Raw genomic sequence first — 26,135 nt, 5'->3', positions numbered from 1 at the left:
GTGTGAGCTTATTCTGCCGATTTGTCTTTTTATCATTTGTTCATTTTTAAGAGGGTTTAAAAAAAAAATATGTTGACCTGATTGAGCTCAGATTGGCGGCCCCAGCATCACACCCACATGGAGCTCACAGTCTCAATCCCCATTTTACAAATGAGGTAACTGAGGTGAAGTGAAGTGACTTGCTTAAGACCAACAGGAGACAAGGGGTGGGGAGGGGATTATAACTCACAACCTCTGACTCCCAGGCCCGTGTTCTATCCACTACATCATGCTGCCAGCTGTGCAATATAGTCACAGATTCAAAAAGACAGGGTATTGGATCAACCTCTTCAGCTGTTACTAGTCATTGCCAACAGGTGCCCTATCCACCAACACTTTGATTATGATAAATCCTGAGGTACCTGAGAGAGTAGTAACGAGGACATGATGAGAAGATATTTTATATATATTTTTTAAATTGCTGCCTTTATTCTGCTTTTGAAGGGCAGTAGGCGGAGGGGAGAATTGGGTACGAGGCCTCTGATTATCCACTCCCAACCCATGTTTATCCTCTGCAGGAAGAGGAAGGGAGCAGAGAGAAACCAACTTACATGGACAATCATACATTTCAGGATGACACAGGGATGGACACGGAAGCCCGACGCTACAGAGACGTGAGGATTAAACGTAAGGGAGTAGACACACACCATACAGCTTTCCTTTTGCTCAGAGATACCATGGATGGTGAAATTCATCTACCAGTGCCTATGACTGAATAAGAGGTCAAGCAACATTATTCATACAAGGCCTGTTCTTCATCATGCTCTTATGCCTGGTGCTTTTTTCCTCCCAGTCCTTAAGGAGCTTCAGTTCAGTGGCTGAACTGAACATTTTTCTGTTCTCCTTATGGTTTCCAACATTTCAGCTCACCAAACAGGCTGCAAATACAGGGAATCCTGCTATCGTCAGTGGACAAAGCAGTTCAGAAATCACAGTATGAGATTTTCAGGGAAGGGCTGTAAATTTCAGTGTACTCTTCATTTTCCAATGGCTTCTTCCTGACTGCTTTTAAACATACTTATGTATCTCCTATCCTTAAAAAAAAAAAACCTCCCTTGACCTCTCAACTTCCTCCAGTTACCTACCGTCTCATCTCCCTCCAACCATTCCTCTCCAAACTCCTTGAGAGAGTTTACACTTGCTAGGTCCACTTCCTTTCCTCCATTTCTCTCCTTGATTCTTTCCAATCTTTCTTCTGCCCCCTTACTCCATGGAAACAGCCCTTTCTAAAGTAACTAATGACCTGTCTTCTCCCCTTTATCCTAATGCTCCTAGACCATCTTAAGTACATTCAACATGGCAAACCACTTCCTCTTGAAACTTTATCCAACCTTGGCTTCACTGACACCACCCTCTCTTGATTCTCCTATCTCTCTGACCGCTTCTCAGTCTCTTTTGCTAGCTTCTCCTCTGCCTCCCACCCTCTGACAGTGGGAGTCCCTCAAAGCTCAGTACTAGGTCTCCTTCTGTGCTCCATCTATACCCTACTACCTTGGGTGTAGATGATTTGGGAATCATCTACATCTCCAGCCCTGATCTCTATCCTTCTCTGCAATCTTGCATTTCCTCCTACCTTCAGGATGGATGTACCATCGACACCCCAAGCTTATCATGTCCAAAACTGAACTCCATATCTTCCCAAACGATCCCTGACCTCCCCATCTTTTCCATCACAATACCACTCACTGACAATACCACTATCCTCCATATCTCAAAAGCCATAACCTTGGTGTTGTGCTCGACTCACCTCTCTCATTCAACCCACATATTTCAGTCTGTCACCAAATTTTGTGGGTCATATTTTCATAGCATTGCTAAAATCTGCCTTTTTCTCCATCCAAACTGGTGCCATGCTGCTGCAAGCACTTATCCTGCCTTGACTACTACATCCGTCTCCCTTGCCTGCCTCCCGTTTCCCCCACTCCAGTCCATACTTCACTCTGCTGCACAGATCTTTTTTTCAACAAAAATGTTCAGTCCACTTCTCCCCACTCCTCAATTTCCAAAGGCCACCCATCCACCTCCGCATCAGACACCCCTTGCCATCGGCTTTAAAGCATTCAATCAGCTCACTCCATCCTACCTCACTTCATGGATCTCCTACAGCTTAGCTCATACACTTGACTCCTCTGGCGCCAGCTTATTCACTGTGCCCCAATATTGTCTATCTAACTGCTGACCCCTTTCCAACATCCTGCCCCTAAACTGGAACTCCCTCCTCATTCACATACGCCAGACCACCCCTTTCCACTTTCAAAGCTTTATTAAGGACCCATCTCCTCCAGGAGGACCTCCCCAATAAAACCATCCTTTCCTCGCTCTCCCTTTTGTGTCATCTCTGCACTTGGATCTGTGACCTTTGGACATTTGATATTTGTCCCTACCCCACGGCACTTATGTATATGACATTAAATTATATATTATACATGGCTTATTTATTCATATTGTCTGTTTCACCCTCCAGACGGTAAGCTCAATATGGGCAGGGAATGTGTCTAATTGTCATATTGTATTCTCCCAATAAAATGGTCTTCGCATAGTAAGTGCTCAATACATACTACATACCACTCATGGTCTCATCTTCATATTTGTATAAGCACCCAGAGGTAGGAAGGACAATTTACAACGGGAGCACAGGTCAAGAGAGAGAAGACAAAAAGAGAGAAAAATGAAACTAGCATGGGAGAGAATTTGGAAAAGCTGTCCAAATCAGAATAAATTACTTGCCACAAAATTGTAGCAACTGGAAATGCAAAAGTTTTTTATTGAAATGGGGACTTATGTTTGTTAAAATATGATTTGGGTGTATTAAAGGATGTTTTAAATCAGTTTTAAAACTACATTTTTATAACTATCCTTTTTATTTGAAATGATTTCAAGATACTATATTGTGTGTCCCTTGTGGAATATTTTAAGGCAAATATGTCAAATTTAATAATGTTGGTATTTGTTAAGCGCTTACTATGTGCTGAGCACTGTTCTAAGCGCTGGGGGAGATACAGGGTAATCGGGTTGTCCCACGTGAGGCTCACAGTTAATCCCCATTTTACAGATGAGGGAACTGAGGCACAGAGAAGTTAAGTGACTTGCCCACAGTCACACAGCTGAAAAGTGGCAGAGCCGGGAGTCGAACTCATGACCTCTGACTCCGAAGCCGGTATTGGTAAATTTGGTGTGTGGCATGTGGTTAAACTTCTATAAGCTCCTGTACCATCACTTCAACTTACTAATAAATTATGTGTTAGATTATTAACCCACCATACTAAAAGAGAACAAAAGGAAACAAAATCGGTGAATGTGTCACCAATTTCTTGCAAGTGTAGTCTTAGCTAACAATTAACTCCATAGGGCAGAAACAGTGGTCCAAAAACAGGGGGAAGAAAGCAAGAACGGAGCAGTATTGTGCCTAGTGGATTGACCACTGGCCAGGGAGTCAAAAGGTCCTGGGTTCAAATTCCTCCCTGCTACTTGTCTGCTGTGTGACCTTGGGCCAGTCACTTCACTTCTCTGTGCCTCCGTTACTTCCTCTGTAAAATGGGAATTGAACGGGGAGCCCCAGGTGGGACATGGATCACGGCCAACCTGATTAACTGTTTCTACCCCAGCGCTCGGGACAGGGCCTGGCACGTAGTATGTGCTTAACAGATATCATTTAAAAAAAAAAGGCAAGGTGGCAGAAAGGCGACCGAATCGGACAGTGGCCGTCTGTCTTTGGTCTCCTTTGGCCCCTTAGCCGGAAAACGGTTCCGTGCGCGGGGCTGGACGGCTACACCTGCCTAAGGCCCCCGGGGCTCCTGCAGCTCCTGCAGCTCCTGCAGCTGGTCTCCGTTGAGCACATGGCGTTGAGCACGGGCTCGACGGGCCGGGCCCTCGTGCGCAGCGCAGAGTTTTGCGCCCCCCGTGCCCCTCCCGAGGATCCGGCCGACGGGACCAGCCGCCCCCGGAGGACTCCACGGACCCACTGCCGCCTTCCTGGAGGTGATCGGGTGAGGCTTCTTGTTTGCTTCTAATAATGAGGGCATTTATTAAGCGCTTACTATGTGCAAAGCCCTGTTCTAAGCGCCGCGGGACGATACAAGGTGATCAGGTCGCCCCCAGGTGGGGCTGACGGTCTTAAGGCCCATTTTACAGAATGGTATCTGCAGAGCGCTTACTATCTACCCGCCACTGTACTAAGCCCCGGACTTGCCTATTTATCTGTTAATGAGATGTATATCTCCTTGATTCTATTTATCCTGATGATGTTGTCGTTTTGCTTTGTTCTGTTTTGCCCTGCTGTCTGTCTCCCCCGTTTAGAGTGTGAGCCCGTCGTTGGGCAGGGATTATCTCTATTGCCGAATTGTACATCCAAGGGCTTAGTACAGTGCACTGCACATAGTAAGCGCTCAATAAATACTCTTGAGTGAATGAACTTGCCCCGGAAACCTGAGGAGGGGGTCGTTCCCGCTCCCCGCCCCCCCAGGCTGAGGAGGTCATGGGTTCGAATCCCGACTCTGCCACTTGTCAGCTGTGTGACTAGGGGCAAGTCACTGAACATCTCTGTGCCTCAGTTATCTGTAAAATGGGGATTAAGACTGTGACCTTACGTGGGACAACCTGATTACCCTGTATCTACCCCAGCGCTTAGAAGAGTGCTCTTCACATAGTAAGCGCTTAACAAATACCAACATTATTATTATTATCCTGCTGCCACGGGCAGGTCGGAGCATGTTACCCAGCCCTTGCCCCCCCGGAGCTTCCCTTTAATCATTGCGGTACTAACAATTATGCTATTTGCTAAGCGCTTCCTATACGCCAAGCACTTTTCTAAACTCGGGGGTAGATTCGACGTAGTCCACGTGGAGATTAGTCTTTGTCTTTCTCTGTTGCCGAATTGTACTTTCCAAGCGCCCAGTAAGGTGCTCTGCACCCAATAAGCGCTCAATAAATACGACTGAAAGAATAATAATATGGCCTTTGTTAAGCGCTTAATATGTGCCGAGCACTGTTCTAAACGCTGGGGTAGATACAAGCTAATAAGGTTGCCCCCCGTGGACCCCACAGTCTTAATCCCCATTTCTCAGATGTGGTCACCGAGGCCCAGAGAAGTGAAGTGCTTTACCCAAGGTCACGCAGCAGGCAAATGGCGGGATTGGAACCCACGTCCTTTGACGCCCAAGCCCGCGCTCTTGCCCTCAAGCCCCAATGCTTGTGCCAGGCACTGTACTAAACGCTGGGTGGATGCAAGCAAATCGGGTTGGACACAGGCCCCGTCCCACGTGGGGCTCCCGGTCTCAATGGAAAGAGCACGGGTTTGGGAGTCTGAGATCATGGGTTCGAATCCTAACTCTGCCACTTAGCTGTGTGTGGGCAAGTCACTTAACTTCTCTGTGCCTCAGTTCCCTCATCTGTAAAATGGGGATTAAAACTGTGAGCCCCACGTGGGACGATCTGATCGCCCTGTTTATCTACCCCAGCGCTTAGAACAGTGCTCTGCACATAGTAAGCGCTTAACAAATACCAACATTATTATTATTAATTCCGACTCTGCCGCTTTTCAGCTGTGTGAACTTGGGGGAACTCACTTCTCTGGGCCTCAGTTCCCTCACCTGTAAAATGGGGATGAAGACTGTGAGCCCCACATGGGACAACCTCATTACCTTGTATCTACCCCAGCGCTTAGAACAGTGCATGGTACATAGGAAGCGCTTAACAAATCACCCTCATTATCAACCCTCCCGTTTTGCAGATGAGGGAGCTGAGGCCCAGAGAAGCGAAGCGACTTGCCCGAGGTCACACAGCAGTACTCACGATTTGGGGGGCGGCCCTCCCACCCCCAGCCGGGCCAGCTCTGGTCCCTCCCCGACTACTTGGGCTCCTCCCCCAAGAAGCCCGGGAGGGAGAAACGGGGGCGGGGGCGGTGAGTAAGGATCCCGCACGCCTTTGTTGCGGGGAGGTCCGGGCTCCTCCCTTTGGAAAACCAACGAGTCGCGCAGGGTCCCCACCTCTCCGCCATCCGTGGGACTTTCTCCCAGCCAGCTCGGATTTCCTTAGCGTTTTGCGGAAAGAGTAGCTCCGCCGGGTTGCGGGGCGGGGGGAGGTAGGGGCTAAACGCAGCCCGTCGCAGAATCGCAGTTGGGAAACCGGGGAGAAGGTGACCACCCCGCAAACCGCAGCGCGCCCGGCCCCGACCACCCTCCAAATAACCCCAAGTTTCGACCGACAGACCGATCGCATCCTCCTGGTGAGTAATAAAGGGGGGGGGGGGGGTCGGGTAGGGACACTTTAGAGCTTGAAAAGGTTTTTGGTGGTCGGAGGAGCAGGATTTATTGAGCACAGAGAAGTGAAGTGACTGGCCCAAGGTCACAAGCAGACAAGTAGCAGGGCGGAATTGGAACCCAGGACCTTTTGACTCCCTGGCCTGTTCTATCCACTAGGCACACTACTGCTTCGTTCCTGCTTTCTTCCCCCTGTTTTTGGACCACTGTTTCTGTCCTGTGGAGTTAATTGTTAGCGAAGACTATACTTGCAAGAAATTGGTGACACATTCACCAATTTTGTTTCCTTTTGTTCTATTTTAGTATGGTGGGTTAATAATTTTACACATTGTACTGGGGGGAAGTAAGTACGGGATAAAGAAATGGCCCCCTCCCTGACCGCCACTGTTAGCCCGTCGTTGGGTAGAGATTGCCTTTCTCTGTTGCCAAATGGTACTTTCCAAGCGTCCACTACAGTGCTCTGTACCCAGTAAGCGCTCAAGAAATATGATTGAATGAATGAATAATAATAATAATAATGGTGGCCTTTGTTAAGCGCTTACTCTGTGAGCCCGTTATCGGGCAGGGTCTCTGTTGCCGAATTGTACACTCCAAGCGCTTAGTACAGTGCTCTGCACATATTTAGCACTCAATAGATACTACTGAATGAATGAATATATGCCGAGCACTGTTCTAAGCGCTGGGGTAAGGTGATCAGGTTCTACCACGTGGGCCTCTCCATTTCCCAGATGAGGTCACTGAGGCACAGAGAAGTCAAGTGATTTAGCCAAAGTCACACACCTGAGAAGTGGCGGAGGGAGATTAGAACCCACGTCCTCCGACCCCCCAAGCCCGTTTCCATCTCCAACAGGGGAGAGGAACATATTTACACCCAGAAGGGTCAAAATAAATACACTGAACAGAAGAAGGCATCAGTGCTAGGGAGGGTGTACTGTAGTGCCTACGGGTTGTGCTATGGGATAATAATAATGAGGGCATTTGTTAAGCGCTTACAGTGCCAAGCACTGTTGTAAACGCTGGGGGGGGGGGGGAGTACAAGGTAATCAGGTTGTCCCACATGGGGTTCCCAGTCTTAATCCCCATTTTACAGTTGAGGTAACTGAGACCCAGAGAAGTGAAGTAACTTGCTCAAAATCACACAGCTGACAAGTGGCGGAGCCGAGATTACAACCCATGATCTCTGACTCCCAAACCCTTGCTTTTTCCACGGAGCCAGCGTACTTCTCCCAAGCGCTTATTCAGTCGGATTTATTGAGCACGTACTGTATGCTAGGCACTGTAGTAAGCGCTTGGGAGAGTTCAGTATAACAATAGACACATTCCCTGTCCGCAGCCAGCTTCCAGTCTAGTAGTATAGTGCTCAATAAATGCCGTTGATGATGTAAAATTCCTAAATTCACTACTTTGTCATTGTGAACAAAGCAAAAATGATGCTAGATAGGCCAAAAAAAGGGAGCACTAGAGCATTTGGGGCACATGGAAGGATATCTGTTGGTAGCACGAGGACTGCTTTTTGCCTTCTAAAGCAATATTTAATGGTATTTTAATAATTGTGGTATTAAGCGCTTCCCATGTGCCAAGCACTGTTCTAAGCGCTGGGATAGGTGCAAATTTATTAGGTTGGACACAGTCCTTATCTCACCGGGGGCTCACACTCTTAAGTAGGATTCTTCTCTTCCAGTTGCTTTTTAGCGGAGGTGCAGTAGGCCTATTAGCACGTTTGCTCTACAAAGCCTCTGGAGTTTTTATATGCATTACAGAGAGCCCTGCCTTCTGGATCAGTTAGGATTGTTACCGTAATTGTGTGAAAATTACTGTGATTAGACTGATTCCGGTCCCAAGATGGATAATTGTGAAAGCCCGGGGTGATAGGCCATTGTTTTTGTTTGTTTTTGTAGAGCAAACATTTACATTGAAAGCCAAGTTTAACAATTTCCCCTCCCTTTATTGCACTCACAATACATTTGCATTTTAAAAGGGAGACTGGTTAAGCGGCCACTAATCCTTCATCTGTATTTTACCTTAGGTGATGGGAGTGGGTGGAGATGGCAATTTGGGGAGTAGTTTGCGGTTTAAAAAAAACAAACAGCTTTTCACAGGGGAGTTGTGATTGCCACCCAAAGATTTCTCAGCCTGAGAGGCATGTGGTGAGGGAACTTTGAGACTTTTTCTGGAGCTTTTCCCAGTAATTCCCCCAATACTCTTTTTATCCCATCTCTGCTTCCTTAGTTGCTAGCGAAATTGGCTCTGTGATAGATACCCCGCTGGAACTGTTGCAGTCTGCCTTCCACCCTACCTTCCTTATTGTACAGATCCCACTTTTAAACAACTCTAATGGCATGAAACTGCCGTAGGTGTCCTTTGTGACCAGGTTCTAATATTAAACAACTTTGGGTCAAAAAATTGTTAGGCGATACAGATACTGCAACCGTTTCAAAACTTCTATCAGGGAATACATAGTACTTACTACAGCCAGCGCTTAGAACAGTACTTGGCATATAGTAAGCGCTTAACAAATACCATCATCATGCGAGAAGGACGCCCAAATTTGTTTCACCTCATGTTGTCAAGCGTTATTGCCCTTGCCTTCTATCCAGTATTCCATGAAATGATGATGATAGTATTTGTTAGGCGCTTACTAGCATTAAGTCTGCTGTTATAGAGTACTAGAAATGGAATATTTTTGCTCCAGTGTGCCTCTACAGCCTCTTTGCCCACCTCCCATAACCTAGAATGCAGGCCTCTTTGGGCGGTAACTCAACGGGAGAGAACAAAAGCTTAAAACTGAAGGAAAAATAGGGCACACCCACTAGTTCGAGTTGAGAAAATTACATTCGTAGTCTTCTGATGCTAATTCAGTAACTGAAGGAAAGATATCAGTATTACCTGCTTTTTCAAGGAATGCGGTGGCATATGTTAATCTTCTCAACTCACGTGAGTTAGTGGAATCCTGCAGGCAACTCACAGGTGGAAAGCAGCCATGACAGCGTGTTTGTAGAATGGCTGATTTTTAACTCCGCTTCTGTTCGTCCATTATTGCTCCTTAAACCCGGAGCCATAACCTGTCAGCCAAAGCAAACACTCACATCCCACTTTGAATTTAGAGGATCTTTGCTATTAAAGAATTTCCATTTTATCTTTTTCTTTTTTTCCCCTAGAGTAAACAAGACTTCCAAGATTTTTTTAAATTGAAACTTAAAAGCAGCAGAGGAAAGGAAGAGTTTGACAATGAGCAGATTGTATCATGCGGGAAGGTGGATGTACTTTAAGTGTGCTAGAGGGTTTTATTTTGAAAGATACCTGCCTTTGAAAGAAAACCTCAGGGTACATGGACCTGGTAATACATGAAATGTTTGTAAGATCCTAGGGGAATTTGCTATCACTCTTAAAAAGCAACTTTTTAAAGAGTTAATAATATTACACAAACTGCTTGCCATGGTTATAAAAACCAAGCTGGCAGCCAGCTCTGCATTTTGGGGAATAGCCTTTTGAATCATTGGTCTTTCATTTATCAAGAGCATAGCTGGTGCTTCATTTGAGCTGTTTTTCACTTTTATATGGTTTTTAGAGGTTTCTGTCCAGATGCTATAGTACATTGAGCATATAATAGGACAAAAAATTGTTCCACTATTAGGACATGGGTGAGCAGTTAAAAACAAAATGAAACATAATCATTGATTATGATTATTGATTATATGATACCACTCTCACAGAATACCTGGTGTTTTCATAGTGTTTTTACTTGATATCATTTTGTCCTCACACCATCCCTGATGGGAGAAGCAAGTATGATAATATAGTAATAATAGTAGTGATTGGTCAGCTGTGAAATGGGAGTTCCAGGGTGTGAGAGAAAGAGAGAGGTTGACAGCACAAGGAAGTGTGTGGGCTGGTTTGTAGTGGGAGAAGAGAGAGCTGATTAAGTATCTTAAAACTGATGGTGAGGCATTTCTCCTCATTGCAGAGAGGGATGGGCAACCACTGGGGATGTTTGAGAAGTGGGGATCACGTGTGCCTTATGGATCATAGAATTATTTGAATATAATGGCAGCTGATTGAAATCAATTCAAAGAACCACATCACCTACTCACCAAAAGGTGATCCAGTTCAGCTGTGTCAACATGGTTGAGGAAAAGGTGGTTGCCACTGAGTTTGTGAAAAGTCCTTTAGATCCAGGACTGTTAAATGGATTTTAAACACACTCATTATCCAAGGGAGTGGAAACCTTGGAGATGTTCAAATCCACCATAAAGTTGCATCTTATTTGGCAGTCTAAATGGATTCATCCCAGGTAGAGACAATAAGCCTAAGATTATTTGAATTTTCAAGTCCATCTCTTTTTTTTTCCTTAAATACTCTGTGCCAGGAACTGTAATAGGCACTGTGGTAGATTCAGGCTGATCAGGTTGAACACAGTCCATATCCACATAGGGCTCACAGTCTTAATCCCCATTTTTACAGATGACGTAACTGAGGTGCAGAGAATAATAATAATTATGGTATTTAAGTGCTTACTATGTGTGAGGCACCCTACTAAGGGCTGAGGTGGATACAAGCAAACTGGGTTGGACATAGTCCCTGTCCCACATAGGGCTCGAAGTCTTAGTCCCTATTTTACAAATGAGTTAATTGAGGCACAGAGAAGTTAAGTGACTTGCCCAAGGTCACACAGCAGACAAGTGGCAGAGCTGTGATTAGGACCCAGGCCCTTCTGACTCCCAGACAGGTGCTCTATCCATGAGACATGCTGCTTCTCCTGTGAGTGAAAAGTAACAACCAGAATTAGTTAAAAATCAGGCAGGGCTTTGACGACATCCTCTTTGTCTTCGCTTTAAGTGACCAAAAATGCTTCAGAACCCCACCTACTTCATCTTGTCTATCTCAGCTAGCAAGTAGTAGCCTGTCCTGGGTCTGTTACATTGTCAAGTTAGGTTTGTTTTGAAATGAACAAGAAGAAACACATCCCTAGGGGATGGAAAAACTTAATTTGGTCTTCCTGCCATAGATGTGTGTGGAAGCCAGCTGAAAGGTGCAGAGGTGGTCTTTCTTTCAATCTCATTCTCTTTGATCATGCTTGGGGAACTTTGCAATATTGGATCTTCCATTTTCACTTTAATCGTGTAAAGACTTGAACCTCTTTTTGATGGAGCGAGGAAGGCTCTTAATGTGCCAGCAAGCTACTGATCAGGCAAGACATTTACCTTATCCCCTAAAGCAGTTGAACCCAAAAGAGAGACTCACCAGACCTCGGGGGTCTGCAGGAGAAGACCATTTAGGAGCTAGGTTTTGTGTTGACTGCCCTGCCGGGTCCCAGCCTCTATGTTTCAGGTGGCAGGCTGGGTCCAAACAACGGCACAAGTGAGCCTTTCATCAATCAGTCAATCATTTATTGAGCACTTCCTGTGTGCAGAGCACTCTGCCAAGCACTTGGAAGAGTACAGTATAACAGAGTTGGTAAATCATTCTCTGCCCACAGAGATCTCAGTGGGAGAGACAGACATTAATATAAATAAATGAATAATGGATATGTACATAAGTGTTATGGGGCTGAGGGAGGGGTGACTAAAGGGAGCAAATCAGGGTGATGCAGAAGGGAGTGGCAAAAGAGGAAATGAGGGCTCATGGCAGGGATTGTGTCTACCAACACTATTGTAGTGTCTCTCAAGTGCCTAGTACAGTGTTCTGCACACAGTAAGTGCTCAATAAATGCCATTGGATGATTGATTTAATTCAGATTCACATTCTTACTTTTTCCTTATGATTGCCGGCTATTGCTTATCCTTCTAATCGTGTCTACCGCTTATTCAGTTTCCTTCTTTCTGCCCCTTCTACCTTCTTATAGTAACAAGAATTGTGGAGGTGATTTGCCAAAATAGTTTCTCCATCATCAATTGTCAATTATGACCGGTATATCAGGATTTCCTACCACTCAAGGCCAGGGCCTCCTGGCTTGTTTTGCCTGAATGAGACTTTCAAAAAGAAACATGTTGAGCAACAGCCTTTAAATTAATTTACACTTGATTTTCATGCATGGCATTTCATTTTTGGAAGTTTTCTGCTGGCTTCAAACCTCAGGAGATATAAATCACTAAGTTCTCTTGGAAGCCTTTGAAGTTTGGGGACAGATGTGTTAGGAAGGTGTGTGGCTTTCAGAAATCTCTGGATTTACAGTGCTCTGTTTGGAGTCAGGGCTATATGAACTGATTTCTTTAGAACCAGTGGGAAAATCAGACTGGTGAATGTTAGCTGAAGAAAGGTTTTAGGAGCTGCTAAAGATGATTGAAAAGGAGATAATATTTATGTTTTGGAGTGCCTGCAAGCGGTGGGGGAGGGGACGGGGATGGACCACAGTTGTAGGACCTTGAACACAAGGTAAATAAAGTTTGGAAACATGGGAATATCAATAAATCAATGGAATTGAGTGCTTTTCTGTGTGCAGAGCATGACACTTGTGGCATTTTTAGAAACCTTCGAGGATCATAAAAGCAATAATTGTGGTATTGTTAAGTACTTACTGTGTGCCAAACACTGTTCTAAGCATTGGGGTAGATGCAAGGTAATCAGGTTGAACACAGTCCATATCCCTCAAGGGGCTTACAGTCTTGATCCCCCTTTTACATATGAGATAACTGAGGCACATTGAAGTTAAGTGACTTGCCCAAGGTCACAGAGCAGACATGGGGCAGAGCCAGAATTAGAATCCATGACCTCTGACTCCCAGGCCCCTGCTCTTTCCACTAGGCTGTGCTGCATGAGCAGTAACAAATCCTGGCACAGTGTTTGAAATGTGGGTTGAGGCCTCACCTCTCTCTTTTTCCTGGAAGTTGGAGGGGGGAAATGGTTTTGGGGGACAACGGGTTTTGGGGGAAAGTAGTTCCGTGGAAATGACTCTACTCAACAAAGAGCTGGGAAGCAGTATAGCCTGGTGCAAAGAACATAGGCCTGGGAGTCAGAAGGACCTGGCTTCTAATCCCAGCTCTGCCACCTGTCTGCTGTATGACCTTGGGCAAGTCACTTAATTAATGTCTTTGGGCCTCAGTTACTTCACCAGTAAAATGGGGATTAAGACAGTGAGCCCCAGTGTGGAATGTGGACTGAATTGCTTATCTCCCCAAGGGCTTAGTACAGTGCCTTCACATAGTAAGAGCTTAACAAATATCATGAAAAATAAGAGCTCCAGGGAGGGGGGAGAGAGGAAGACTCTCAATTAGAAATCACTAATTTCTAACTAGATTTCCTATACTTTCCCAGTTTAAATACAAGAGACTCAGGTGTGTGCAGTTGATATAAAGCAGGAGCTACATATTCTTTTGCACCTGAAATTTATTTCCTCGTCTATTCTTATTTGCTGTGATCTTCTGGGAAGAATTTGGCTTTGCTCTCCCCCTCGTGAACTTAAAACAATGGGAGATTAGTTTTATTGAAATGAAGGCAGATAAAGGGTTGTTCCAATTCTGCAATTAAAAAAAGAAGAACCTGTTGGGCTGTGCTTAAAGCTGAACAACAGGATTAGTGTCCTAAAACCAAAGCTTTGCACCTCGTCTTGAATGTCCTAGGGTGACATGTCATAAGTAGTAACTTGTCTCAAGACCTGGACGAAAGCAAAACCTAGTGTTTTATCTAAGGAGAGATAGGACTCTTCTCTTGGGTACATTAGATTAATTTTGAGCCTCTGAAGCTGTATACTGTTGAAACTTTTGTCCTTTTATGTTTTTCATTCTGAGGCTAAAACAACTCTCAGGCCCACATACCTCCTAAGACGCTCCAATAATAATGATGATAATGATGGTATTTGTAATCACTTGTGCCAAGCACTGTTCTAAATGCTGGATGGTCCAGGATGACAAAAAATATTGCTCAGTTTGAACTCTCAAACAATCTGTGCCAAAAATGATACGGTAGTCAGGCAAAAAGCAAGAGGAAGTAAGTCTCCTTTAAATTACCACTTATGACTAATGTGGAAGGTGCTTTGTGGTTAATTAAGAGCTTTACTCCTGTCTGGTAATTAGAAATGGAAAGTAAATCTTTTATCCTAATCTACATCCTGCCTGAGGAAGAGGGTCCCTTGTTCTTGAGTGCCTTTTAGCTAGTTCTCTTTAGAAGGGATTCTTGCTGCCGTCCCTTGATTTTCAGGTAACAGAGATGTTCTCGTTAACTCCAGGCTGGGCTACTTCTTTCCAGGAGGCTGATGGGTAGTGTAACATTTTATCCAGGATATCACCAAAGTGGTCTTCTTGGAATCTAACCAGTAAGGACTCTAGGGAAAGCAGCATGGCCTAATGGAAAGTTCATGGAGCTGGGAGTCAGCAAACATGAGTTTAATCTCTGCCCCGACACTTGCCTGCCTTATCACTTAAATTCTGCCACTAAATCTGTTATCATAGCATTAATGGTATCTATTGATTGTGTACAGAGCACTATACTAAGAACTTGGGAGACTACAGTACAAGAGAGTTAGTAGAAACATTCCCTGCCCACATGAGCTGTTGAAAGATTTGCATATATTGCACCTGCCCCAGCCCTTAGTATAGTGCTTGGCATAGAATAAGTGCCTATCAAATACCATACTTCCCCCAAAATGTAGCCTTGAATGGGCCTAGGCTTGATTGCAGGCCATAAGACTGAATGACTTGTGGGCTACCAAAATCCCTGGCTCCTTTCCTTATTTAGGGTGAAGTTGTGGCCATAGGGGCTATAGCTTAAGGGACACTGCTCTGCATTTGGAGTAACAATAATATAATAATTGTGGCATTTCCATGTTTACTATGTGCCAGGCTCTGTTCTAAGCCCTGGGGTAGAAACAGGATAATCTGGTTGGACACAGGTCCTGTCTCACATAGCGCTTACAGTCTTAATCCCCAGTTTTCACATGAGGAAATTGAGGCACAGAGAAGTAAGTGACTCGACCAAGGTAGCAGACAAGTGGCAGGGCTGAGACTAGAACCCAGGTCCTTCTGACTCCCAGATCCGTGCTCTATCCACTAGGCTTCACTGCTCCTTGTGCATTTATGCTGAATGGTGGTAGAGGTATAGGCTACTTACAGTATAGATCAGTGATGTTTTGAACAGAAAAGTTAAGAGCCTTAGGAATCCACAGGGAATAGCCTTGTAGTCATAGGTGGAGGAGCTGTTTTGAAAAGGAAGATTGGGGAGGAAAACCAAAACATTCACAATTTTAAAGTATTTAGCATGGACAGGATAGTCTCTTCCACTTCAGCACTATGGTATATGGAGTTTGGAAGAATTTTAACTTTTCTGTTTTATTCGCAGCTTGGTCAACATGGTCCCCTTTCTGTGGTTGGAAGCTTTCTGTATTTCCCTGTTTTCCCAAGGTATGTTGCTTTCCATTTGTTCTACCTAGTAATGATGATAATATTATTGGTGATATTTGTTAAATACTTTACTAAGAGCTGGAGTAAATGTACTATACACAGATTGGACACAGTACCAGTTCCACAGGGGATTCACAGACTGAGGGAGGGAGAACAGCTATTGAGTTCACATTTTATAGATGAGGAAACTTGGCATAGAGAAGCTAAGTGACTTGTCCAAGGTTAAACAGCAGACAAGTGGTGGACCAGGGGTTAGAACCCACATCCTCGTCATTCATTCATTCAGTCGTATTTATTGAGCACTTGCTGTATGCAGAGCACTGTACTAAGCACTTGGAGGGTACAATATAGCAATAAAGAGAGACAATCTTTGCCCACAACGGGATTACAATCTATACCTCTAATTCCTAGGCCCATGATTTTTCCAGTGCATTGTTTCTTTGAAATATTTTATTCCAGAATTTCAAGTGAGACAAACCATTCATAGGCATGGGGAGACTGAGCACAGTGAAAAAAGCGAAAATGAGTCATAGCAGTAGTAGTAATAAATATGGAACAGTGAGGACTGGTGAATAAAGCATGGGCCTGGGAGCCAGAGGACCTGGGTTCCCACCCCACTCTGCCACTTGCCTGCTGTGTGACCTTGGGCAAGTCACTTAACTTTTCTGTGCCTCAGTTTCCTCAACTGCAAGGGGTTCAGTGCCTGTTTTATCTCTTACTTAGACTGTGAACCCAATATGGGACAGAGACTATATCCATCCTGATGAACTTTTATCTACTCCAGTGCTTAGAACAGTGCCTGACACAAGGTAAACACTTAAGAAATACCATAATTTACTATTCATTTTTTATGGTATTTAAGTGCTTATTATGGACATCTACTATCCACTAGATCACACTGCTCTTGGCCTTTTCTGTGACCTTGGGCAAGTCACTTAACCACCCTGGACCTCAGTTTCCTTATCTGTAAAATGTGAATACTAGTTCCTGCCTCTCCCTCCTTTACAGAATAAAATGACCCAGTATAAATTTGCTTTGAAAAAAATGAACGCACTATAGGAAGTCATGACATTATCAGTAGGCTCCTTTTCTAGCTGCTGTCTTGTGCTGTATTCTAGCTTAGGCTCTTTGCTCCTCCAGTGCAAATCTGCTGGAAAGTATCTTACTCTCGACTCATGCGTTTTTCCCCCCTTCTGGAATGCTCTTCCCCTCTTTCCTTTCCCCTTAGCTTCATCAGGTTTTGACTCATGCCCCGCACTCTTCTAATTATATACCTCTTCCAGGAAGCATTCCCTAACTAATTCTCCTAACAAGTAATCCTCTTCTCCCAGTCGGATCAGCCCATTAGCCACCTTAGTACCCATAGATTTATCTTTTTAATTTTTCTCTTCTTGTCTCATGCTTACATTTGTCTCTAGCTCTTAACTACGGTATACTCATCAGTTTACGTCTAGCGTCTAGCCCATTAAACTGTAAGCTCTCCGGGGACAGGATCACACCTTGTGAGCACATCTTGTTTCTTTTGTGTGTTCCTCAAAGTCCTGGAGCAGTGCTCAGCACACAGTAACAGTAAATGCTGTTGATCTTGAAGTCGTTGAAGTCGTTAAAGGGCAGTATCCTTAAGAATTGTTTTGCAGATTCAGTAATCAATCAATAAATGGTATTTATTGAGTGTTTACTGTGGGCAGAGCACTGTGCTAAGCATTTGGGAAAGTACAGTCCAAAAGAGTTGGTAGGTATGCTCTCTGCCCATAAGGAGTTTAGCATGCCTAGGCAATTCCACTGGGCAGCTTCTCCAAAAGAAGTGATAATCTGCTCTCAGCTCTGGTTTCATAGTGAGCTCCATTAAGCTGCATGCTCTGGGGGAGTTTAAGTACGGCCTGGAAAGAGGAGAGATAGGAGGCAGAGACATCAGTGAAGAGTCTGAGGTAGTCAAGATGGGATATAAGTGCTTGGATCAGTGTGGTAGCAGTTTGGATGGAGAGGAAGGCGTGGATTCTGGAGATTTTGCCAGAGCTAGAATTGATGGGATTTGATGACACACTGAATAGGCAGGTTGACTGAAAGAGATGAGTTGAGGACAGTGCCAGGATTATGGGGTTGAGAATGCCTGTTTTGATATTTTAGCAAGGTGACTCCTATCTAAAGTAAACCTGGGTTGGGTACTTGTGGAAATGGATGAGAACTCTCAACTTTCCCACTAGCAGTGCAAATCATTGAACAGAAATCAGGTTTGATCCTCAGAAATTATTTTCCCACTTACTGGTATGTGCATCATATCTGGAGGATGAGCATTTCTCACCTGACTTGTAAGATTTTTTATGAATAGCGTGTAACAGTTTCCTATGTGTTTATTTCCACAGCATTCCTGTCCCACTGTATTCAGGAACTCCATGCCAGCAAGGAGACGATTATGAAGATTTCGGCAGCTAGTCAATGTAAGAAGATTGTATTTAAGCCAGGAAAGACAACCCTTCAGACTATGGTTCTGTTTTGTGGTGACTGAAAGAATAATGGGACATTGTTTCCTAAAGTGGAAGTTACTAGTAATTAATTAGGCTTCACAGTCAGTACAGCTACTGTGGCATAGTGACAAGAGCACTGACCTTTGTGACCATGGCCAAGCTACTTAGCCTCTCTGCTTCAGTTTCCCCTCCCTTCCTATTGCCTCTTAGATTTTGAACCCCACAGGAATAGGCACTATGTCTGGTCTAATTATCTTGCCCCTACCGCAGGATTTAGCATAGTATGTGCCTAAGTAAATACCCAAAATAATTAGTGATTCCCAGACTTTCACAGAAATATTCCTGAGACCTGGATTTTTGGAGAGGTCCAGTCACCCTTCTGAAGTGGTGGTGGTAAAGCAGATGATTCAGTTCATGCTGCCATTGTGGCTATTTGGGATGTTTTGTTAAGATGGTTAAAAAGCAGGCTGGCCACTGGAACCCTTCCCATCACGTCTCCCTCTCGTTCTGCTCAGGCTATTCTTGAGACTAAAAAAGGCCTGTGGCAAGAAATCTTTACGTTTTGGCAACTGTCCTAATTGACCAAGTCAAGTCTTTAGGACACTCAAATGGCTCTGAGTGTTTCTTTGACTGCAAAGAGAGAGAATATCTGAAACAGGAAAGCTTGAGCCTGATCTCTCTCAATTTAGATCAGGTTTCTCCTGGAACAGACACATCTGAGGTAACAAGTAGTTATTCCCAAGTCAGATGACCACCCCTCCACCCACCTCCATTATCATCATAGAACAGAGAAACAGTTTGAAAGAGACAATCACCAGGGAGAGGAAAATCAATTCCAGTACACAATACCCTTCCCAGATAAAAACCTTTACCATTGTCCCAGCTCAGGAAAGGAGTACACATAGGAGACTAGCCAAGTCTCTAAACTGGAGAAAGTGGAGCTGGCAAACCTTCTATTCCTAAACTTTGCCCCAATCCTATCATATTTAAAGTTCATCCTTCTTTCCATCTCCTTCTTCACCTTCCCTCTCTGTGTCCTGCTCCTTCTCCCGCTCTCTAAATTAAGGAAGCCCAGCCATGAGGTGATAAATATGTTCCCAGAGTTCCAGCTTCTCCCTAGACTTACAGTGCTCTGGGCTTGGCTGACTGACCTTGTGTCTCTCCCATCTCTTGCAGTGATGCAGTGCTCAGCCGCTGTGGACATCTTATTTCTGTTGGATGGCTCCTACAGTATTGGGAAAGGGAGCTTTGAAACAGCCAAATACTTTGTGGTTAAATTGTGTGACGCCTTGGACATCAATCCAGATAGGGTGAGTGCAAATGCTATATGACTTGCAAAGTGAGGCACAATCTCTTTCAAACCCCAACCAGAGACCCCCCCCTTAACTCAAATTCCTAAGAGAGGACACCCGGCACTTTTGTAGCTGAGTTAACCGGCAGCTGCATTCTTGGTCGGAAAGACTCCAGGTAACATCTCATCCCAGTCAGTAGCTGCGGTTGGGGGCTGTAGACCGCAGCCCCTCTTATTTTCAAAATGTGGTGTTTTTACTAGGAAAGCTACAATTACTTGAGTTCAAAGTGCCAATTGACTACTATAGAGCAAGGATGTGGTTTCTGAACTAACATTCCTCAATTAATCCTGGGAGAAACCAGCAGGATTTAAGGGGGACAGGTGGCTTTTAATTAGTGTGAGTTTCTGTGGCCAAATACCTTCACTCGAGAAAGGAACGGTCACGTTACTAAAGTGCAAGATGTAGCCATACTGAGGTCTTCAGGAAGAAGAGGCAACATGGGAACTAGCATGCTGGCACGCTGCAGTCCTCATAAACCTGAAATTGGACCACATACAGGGTTGGAAGTGTTGGAACCCTGTTGGGGCCTCTTTCCCTGGCTAGTCAGAGCCAGCTCTCAGAATCCAATAGAAGTCAAGACAGGCAAATGCTACTATATGCAGAGCTTGGCAGGGCATTCATGAGAGACTGATGGAAGCTGTGGAGAGCGGGAGAAGGCTCGCAGCTGGCACACTGATCCGTCTGGAGGCAGGCTCTAAGCAGCGGCAGAGGCGCCACTCTCCTGAGTATCTGTGGGGAACGAGATACACGTTTAAATCTGAGGTATTGCTTTGGGCAAGGGATGATATTAAGCGAGCTGTCATATGGGAAAGCTTCACTGACCTGGTAAGGAGAGTTTTTACAGCTGATGCTGTGGTCTGAATAGGTTTTGGGGGATATCCAAAGCATTCCATAAAGTAGCATTTCAGGTCACTGTATTTAGGTGTGTGTTCAGCCTCCTTCCCTTTCTGGCCCTTTTCTTGTGCCTTCATCAGAAGAAGAAGAAGCAGTGGGGTCTGAGGGGATCGATCCAGGGGAATCTCACCTAAGTTAAGGACCATGTGAGCTGTTTGGGCACGTCTACCCCTTTATTCCTTTAGGTTTTTGACTCTCACACTTGAAGCATAATCACCTTTTGGTGGCTCCAACAGAGGAGGCTGTAAGGTTTGACTGGGCTCGTTCTGATACGCGGAACCATTAAACGTAAGACTTTGCTGGTGCCATTTTGAAGGGGTGTATTTAAGATATTTATAGACTTCCTTTTTGGCATTTAAAGGCTAAGGAATACACTTACTGTCCAATATGATTAAAACATAGAGATTATAGCATTGCAGTTTGTCAAAGCTCCCTATGCCTTGCTTCCGAGACACCCAGTGAGCTGGAGGTCGACTCTACTATTTTCTTGCAAGCCCCCAATTATATAAAGCATGGCTCAGTGGAAAGAGCATGGGCTTTGGAGTCAGAGGTCATGGGTTCGAATCCTGGCTCTGCCACTTGTCAGCTGTGTGACTGTGGGCAAGTCACTTAACTTCTCTGTGCCTCAGTTACCTCATCTGTAAAATGGGGATTAAGACTGTGAGCCCCACGTGGGACAACCTGATTCCCTTGTGTCTACCCCAGTGCTTAGAACAGTGCTCTGCACATAGTAAGCGCTTAACAAATATCAACATTATTATATAAAAAGTCTTAACCGTTGGGTGCCTGACCGAACTGTTTCTTGGGATTTGTGAAACTTCCCCCTTTATCATGGCTTTCGGGAGACGCTGTTTCCTGTCCAAGCAGCATCTTACAGAACACCTACCACCCAAACACCACTTTGCTACATTTCTCCCCAGGTAATGGTTATTGGTCTTTTTTTTCCAATAATATCTGTATTGCACGTAATATGTGTCAAGCACTTTACTAAGCACTGGCGTAGATACAAGATAATTAGGTCAGACACAGTCCTTGTCAGATGTGGGGCTCGCTGTCTAAGTAGCAGGGAAACTTCTCTCAGTCTTCCTTCCGTAGGCTGCTTTAATTTTCTTCCTCTTAAGAGTGGCCAGAAGCTTCTCCTTCTCTGGGCCCCATCTTGAATGCTCTGAGAGTCTCCAGAGTCTACGGGGTCTCCCATGAATTTGGAGGGGTCTGTGACAAGCCTTCCTCCTCCCCCTCATTACTCACAAATGCACGTTGAAATTGTTGTCACCGTGCTACACACACTGCCCTGTGTCTCCTTGCAGGTCCGAGTGGGAGCTGTTCAGTTCAGCGTGGCCTCGTGGCTCGAGTTTCCCCTGGATTCATGTTTAACCCGGCAGGAAGCAAAAGACAAAATCAAGAAGATTGTTTTCAGGTACATATGGTCTGGGAAGTGCCTGGTGGGGCCTTGAGGGGACTTGGCCATTGAAGAGAATTTAGTGCGGGGAGCGAGGGTTCAAGCGACAAAGCGGAGCAGCTATGGTTGGTTGGATGAAAGATCGGAAGTCTGGGTTTCCCCTCCTACTGTTGCTCAGAAGATTCTGACCCACTTGAGAGCTCCAGTGAGCTTTTAAAAAAGGGTAGGTCTGTTAACAATAATAATAATAATTGTGGTATTTGTTAAACACTAAGTGTGAGGCGCTGTACTAAGCCTGGGGTAGACATAAGGTAATTAGATTGGACCCAGTCCCTGTGTCCCACATAGGGGTCATTCTTAATCCGTTATCTTTAACAGATGAGGTAACCAAGTCACAGTGAAGTCAATTCTCCAGGGTCACACAGCAGACACGTGGCGGCGCCAGGATTAGAATCTAGGTCCTGACTCCCAGTCCTGTGCTCTATCCACTAAGCCACATTGCTTCTCTCGAGTCTGTTGCTGTGTGGTCTTTCCTTTCTATGGTGCTGGTAGTGGACTGGAAAGGGTGCTTTGGAAGCTACCTGGGAACTCTTGCCTCTCTCCTAAACACCAGAGAGATGATGATAGACCATTTCAGTACATCCAGGATTGGCTCTCAGGTTGGATTCTCAGGCTTGATCTGGAACTGATCCTCTATGTGAAAGCGCTTAGTACAGTGCTCTGCAAACAGTGAACACTCAGTAAATGTCATTGATTAATTGCTTAACCGTGAAACAGATTCCTCTAGCCTCTCTCTAGTGCTGTTAAAATTATTTTTCTTAATTCTTAATTAGTGTCAATGAACAGGATACAGGTTTTTACCGATAAAATGCCAGTACAATTGTTTGCAGGAGGCAACTGATCTTTTTCTATACATAAGGGATTTCTCTGTAGCAGTATTTATTTGAACACCTACTATGTTCAGAGCATTGGACTGTGAGCCCTGGAGAACATTGTAAAGGAGGAGGCAGGAGCTTTTGATTTTTAGTTCTGATAAATGGAAGACTGGTGGCCTTAGGGTCTACTCAAGTATCAGATGTTGAATTAAGAATGATGTTCACATTTGCTAGCATTAGATTTTAAGGAACTACATCTTTTACTTCCATTGCATGTTTCCAAGCACCTGGTTAATTGCTCTGCACACAGTAGGTTTTCTCAGTGAATTCTGATCCTGCTGGTAACATGCAGTTTTTTTCTGGAAATCATCAAATAAAATTCCAAGGTATTTTGCCTAGAAACCAACTGTGAAAATGGATGAAGTAGCATGGCCTTAGTGGATGAGCCAAGCCTGGGAGTCAGAAAGACCTGGGTTCTAATCCTGGCTCTGCCATTTGTCTGTTGTGGGAACTTAACTTCTCTGTGCCTCAAGTTACCTAATATGCAGAATGAGGATTAAGACTGTGAGCCCCATGTGGGACAGGGACTGTGTCCAACCCAATTATCTTGTATCTTCCCCAGCGCTTAGAACAGTGCCTGGCACATTGTAAGCATTTAACAAATACCACAGTTATTATTATTGTCAGTGCACAGCAATATAGATGTGATAATTCATTTATTGGGAACTTTGTTATAGGGAAGAATTTCCCATTTTCTTAACTTGTAAATTTTCTTTACAAGAAAAGGGTAACAGCTGTAAGTGAAGGGAAACAAAGACAGCCGAAATATACCCTCCCTAGTTTCTTATTCCAGAATCACTAATCCCATTTTCCCTTTGGCTCCCTCAAGAGGTGGGAGCACAGAAACCGGCCTCGCTCTAAAATACATTCTCTGGAAAGGTTTTCCTGGGGGAAGAAATGCCTCCGTACCCCAGATTCTGATCCTCATCACCGACGGCAAGTCCCAAGGAAATGTCACCGTGCCTGCTCAACAGCTGAAGGACAGGGGCATCACGGTGTTTGCTGTGGGAGTCAGGTTTCCAAGGTAAGAGCCTGTCCTGGGAGAAGGCACAGCCATACATCTGGGACCTCCGGTAGCAAAGTGGCCTGGAAACAAGAAATTTGCCCAGTTGGAGGGAACTCTGGCATCAGTATTCCTGTCCTTTTCCTTTTCAAACCTCTTTCTGAACCCACTGAGTTTACCTATCACTGAGAAGCCATCTGGATGTTGGTGGCTCAGTCCTACTCCTTGATTACTATAGAAACCTGGTGGATGTGGAGGTGAAGTACCCTTGTTGTGCATGATGGTGATTGGATTGAACAGTGGAAAGCCATCAGAAAGCCATCACAGGACTGTGCTCTTAGGTGGCAGTCTGAAACGGCTGGTTGGAGTTGGGAGCAAGGAACCTTGAGGCCCACTGGGGCTCAGATCTGTACTCGGTCTTGACTGGTTTTCTCTGATTTCCCCTGTTTGTTTTTGGTCCTAACAGTGTGCACCAATGGGGAGGGATCAGAGAGAGGAGCTAGGCAAATGGGGACTTGAAACACCACATGTGACTATAAGATGAACCATTTTGAGATATCTGACCCACATATTTTGGGCTCTGCCGTAGATGGGAGGAGCTACACTTACTGGCCAGTGAGCCAAATGAGCAGCATGTATTGTTTGCAGAGGACGTGGATGATGCCTACAATGGTTTGATGAGCACCCTCACCAGCTCTACTGTCTGCAGTGCCGTGTCTCCAGGTAAACCCAGTGCTCCCCTTCCCCGGAGTCCAGAAGACCCAGCAGAGGGAAGAGATGTTGCACACTGAGTAGAGCGTGGCTTTGTAAGATCAATCAACCAGTAATTTTTACGGAGTGCCTAGTGAGTGTTTTAAGCTCTTTGGAAATTGCGGCAGAAGTGAGATGCACATCCTCTGCCCTCAAGAGACTTACAATTTAGAAGGGGGAGACAGACCAAAGTCAGTTGCAGATTGTGAAACAGAAGGAAGAACAATTTAAAAAACAGGAAGTTCCAATCTGGGGATGGAGACGGGAATCAAGAGTGAGGTACAATTAGAAGGTTAGCTTGGGGAAGAGTGGGTGAAGAGACCAGAAGCTGATTGTGAGAAGCTTTTGTTTGATGTGGAGGGACACGGGTTTTGAGAGCAGGGAGGTATGTCAGCTAAACAGTGTTTGCAAGAAGATGATTCATAGTTTTTATGTATGTCGTTTACACCAGGCTGCAAGATTCAGTCTCACCAGTGTGAGCGTAAGACTCTAGAAACTGTGAAGGAGCTGGCTGGGAATTATATGTGCTGGAGAGGATCAGGGAGAGCAGATACAGTGTTTTCATTTCTCTGCCCATTCTACAGGTAAGTGTCATTTCTGTGGTCCTGAGGTGTGACCCAGTGAGCTCCAAATGAAAGTGGTATCTGCAATGAAGAAGGTTGAAAAAAGCAATTCTTCCGGGTCATGTGCTCTGCACAAAATGGATCAGAGGAGAAACACAGGGTGTGGAACCAAATGAGACTTAAGTGCTGGAAGACACTTGAAGGCAAACACTTCCAGCTATTTCTGCAGGCAGAAACCCAGCCAGTGCTTATTCTGTGTGGACCACTAATTTACTGAATGACCTTTGGTAAATCGCCTAACTTCTCTGGCTGTTTCCTCACTCACTCAATTGTATTTACTTAGCGCTTACAATGTGCAGAGCACTGTACTAAGAGCTTGAAAAGTACAATTCGGCAACAGATAGAGACAGTCCCTACCCAACAACGAGCTCACGGTCTAGAGTTCGTGAGAGACAGACAACAAAACAAAACAAGTAGGCATAAAATACCATCAAAATAAACAGAATTATAGATATTACACATCATTAATAAAATAGAGTAATAAATACATACAAATATACATAAGTGTTGTGGGGAGGGGAAGGGGGTAGAGCAGGGGGAGGGAGTAGGGGCGATGAGGAGGGGAGGAGGAGCAGAGGAAAAAGGGGGGCTCAGTCTATGAAGGCCTTCTGGAGGAGGTGATCTCTCCGTAGGGCTTTGAAAAGGGGAAGAGAGCTAGTTTGGCAGACGTGAGGAGGGAGGGCATTCCAGGCCAGTGGTAGGATGTGGGCCAGGGGTTGATGGCGGGACAGGCAAGAACAAGGCACAGTGAGGAGGTTAGTGGCAGAGGGGTGGAGCTGGGCTGTAAGAAGGAGAGAAGGGAGGTGAGGTAGGGGGCAAGGTGACGGAGAGCTTTGAAACCAATAGTGAGGAGTTTTTGCTTCTTATGAAGGTTGATAGGCAACTACTGGAGATTTTTGAGGAGGGGAGTGACATGCCAGAGAGTGTCTCTAGAAAGATAATCTGGGCAGCAGAGAGAAGTATAGACTGAAGTGGGGAGAGAAGGAGGATGGGAGATCAGAAAGGAGGCTGATGCAGTAATCCCGTAGCATGAGACATGGTGAGACATGGTGGTGTATGGTTAAGAAAAAAGTGGCCAACAGGCCT

At 45.0% G+C, this 26,135-nt stretch overlaps 1 protein-coding gene across 2 annotated transcripts in view; it reads left to right on the top strand.

The window, feature by feature from the left end:
* Nucleotides 1-3,941: 3,941 nt before the first annotated feature.
* VWA2 (von Willebrand factor A domain containing 2) overlaps nt 3,942-26,135 on the top strand; it is a 34,524-nt gene continuing 12,330 nt past the window's right edge. Inside the window, exons 1-8 of one of the 2 annotated variants that reach the window (XM_029080903.1) lie at nt 3,942-4,025; nt 15,567-15,628; nt 17,992-18,066; nt 19,270-19,403; nt 21,647-21,756; nt 23,503-23,697; nt 24,266-24,399; nt 24,878-25,010. In XM_029080903.1, the coding sequence (XP_028936736.1) occupies nt 15,577-15,628; nt 17,992-18,066; nt 19,270-19,403; nt 21,647-21,756; nt 23,503-23,697; nt 24,266-24,399; nt 24,878-25,010 (833 nt within the window). In that variant the 5' untranslated portion in view covers nt 3,942-4,025; nt 15,567-15,576. Of the gene's footprint in view, nt 4,026-5,958; nt 6,263-15,566; nt 15,629-17,991; nt 18,067-19,269; nt 19,404-21,646; nt 21,757-23,502; nt 23,698-24,265; nt 24,400-24,877; nt 25,011-26,135 lie in introns of those variants that run through there. The other variant, XM_007667696.3, reaches the window with a different exon arrangement.

The sequence above is a fragment of the Ornithorhynchus anatinus genome, chromosome 16 (assembly GCF_004115215.2).
Source record: "Ornithorhynchus anatinus isolate Pmale09 chromosome 16, mOrnAna1.pri.v4, whole genome shotgun sequence".
Lineage (NCBI taxonomy): Eukaryota > Metazoa > Chordata > Mammalia > Monotremata > Ornithorhynchidae > Ornithorhynchus > Ornithorhynchus anatinus.
Note: the sequence above shows the minus strand (reverse complement) of the source record. Positions and strands in the feature narration are given on the sequence as shown.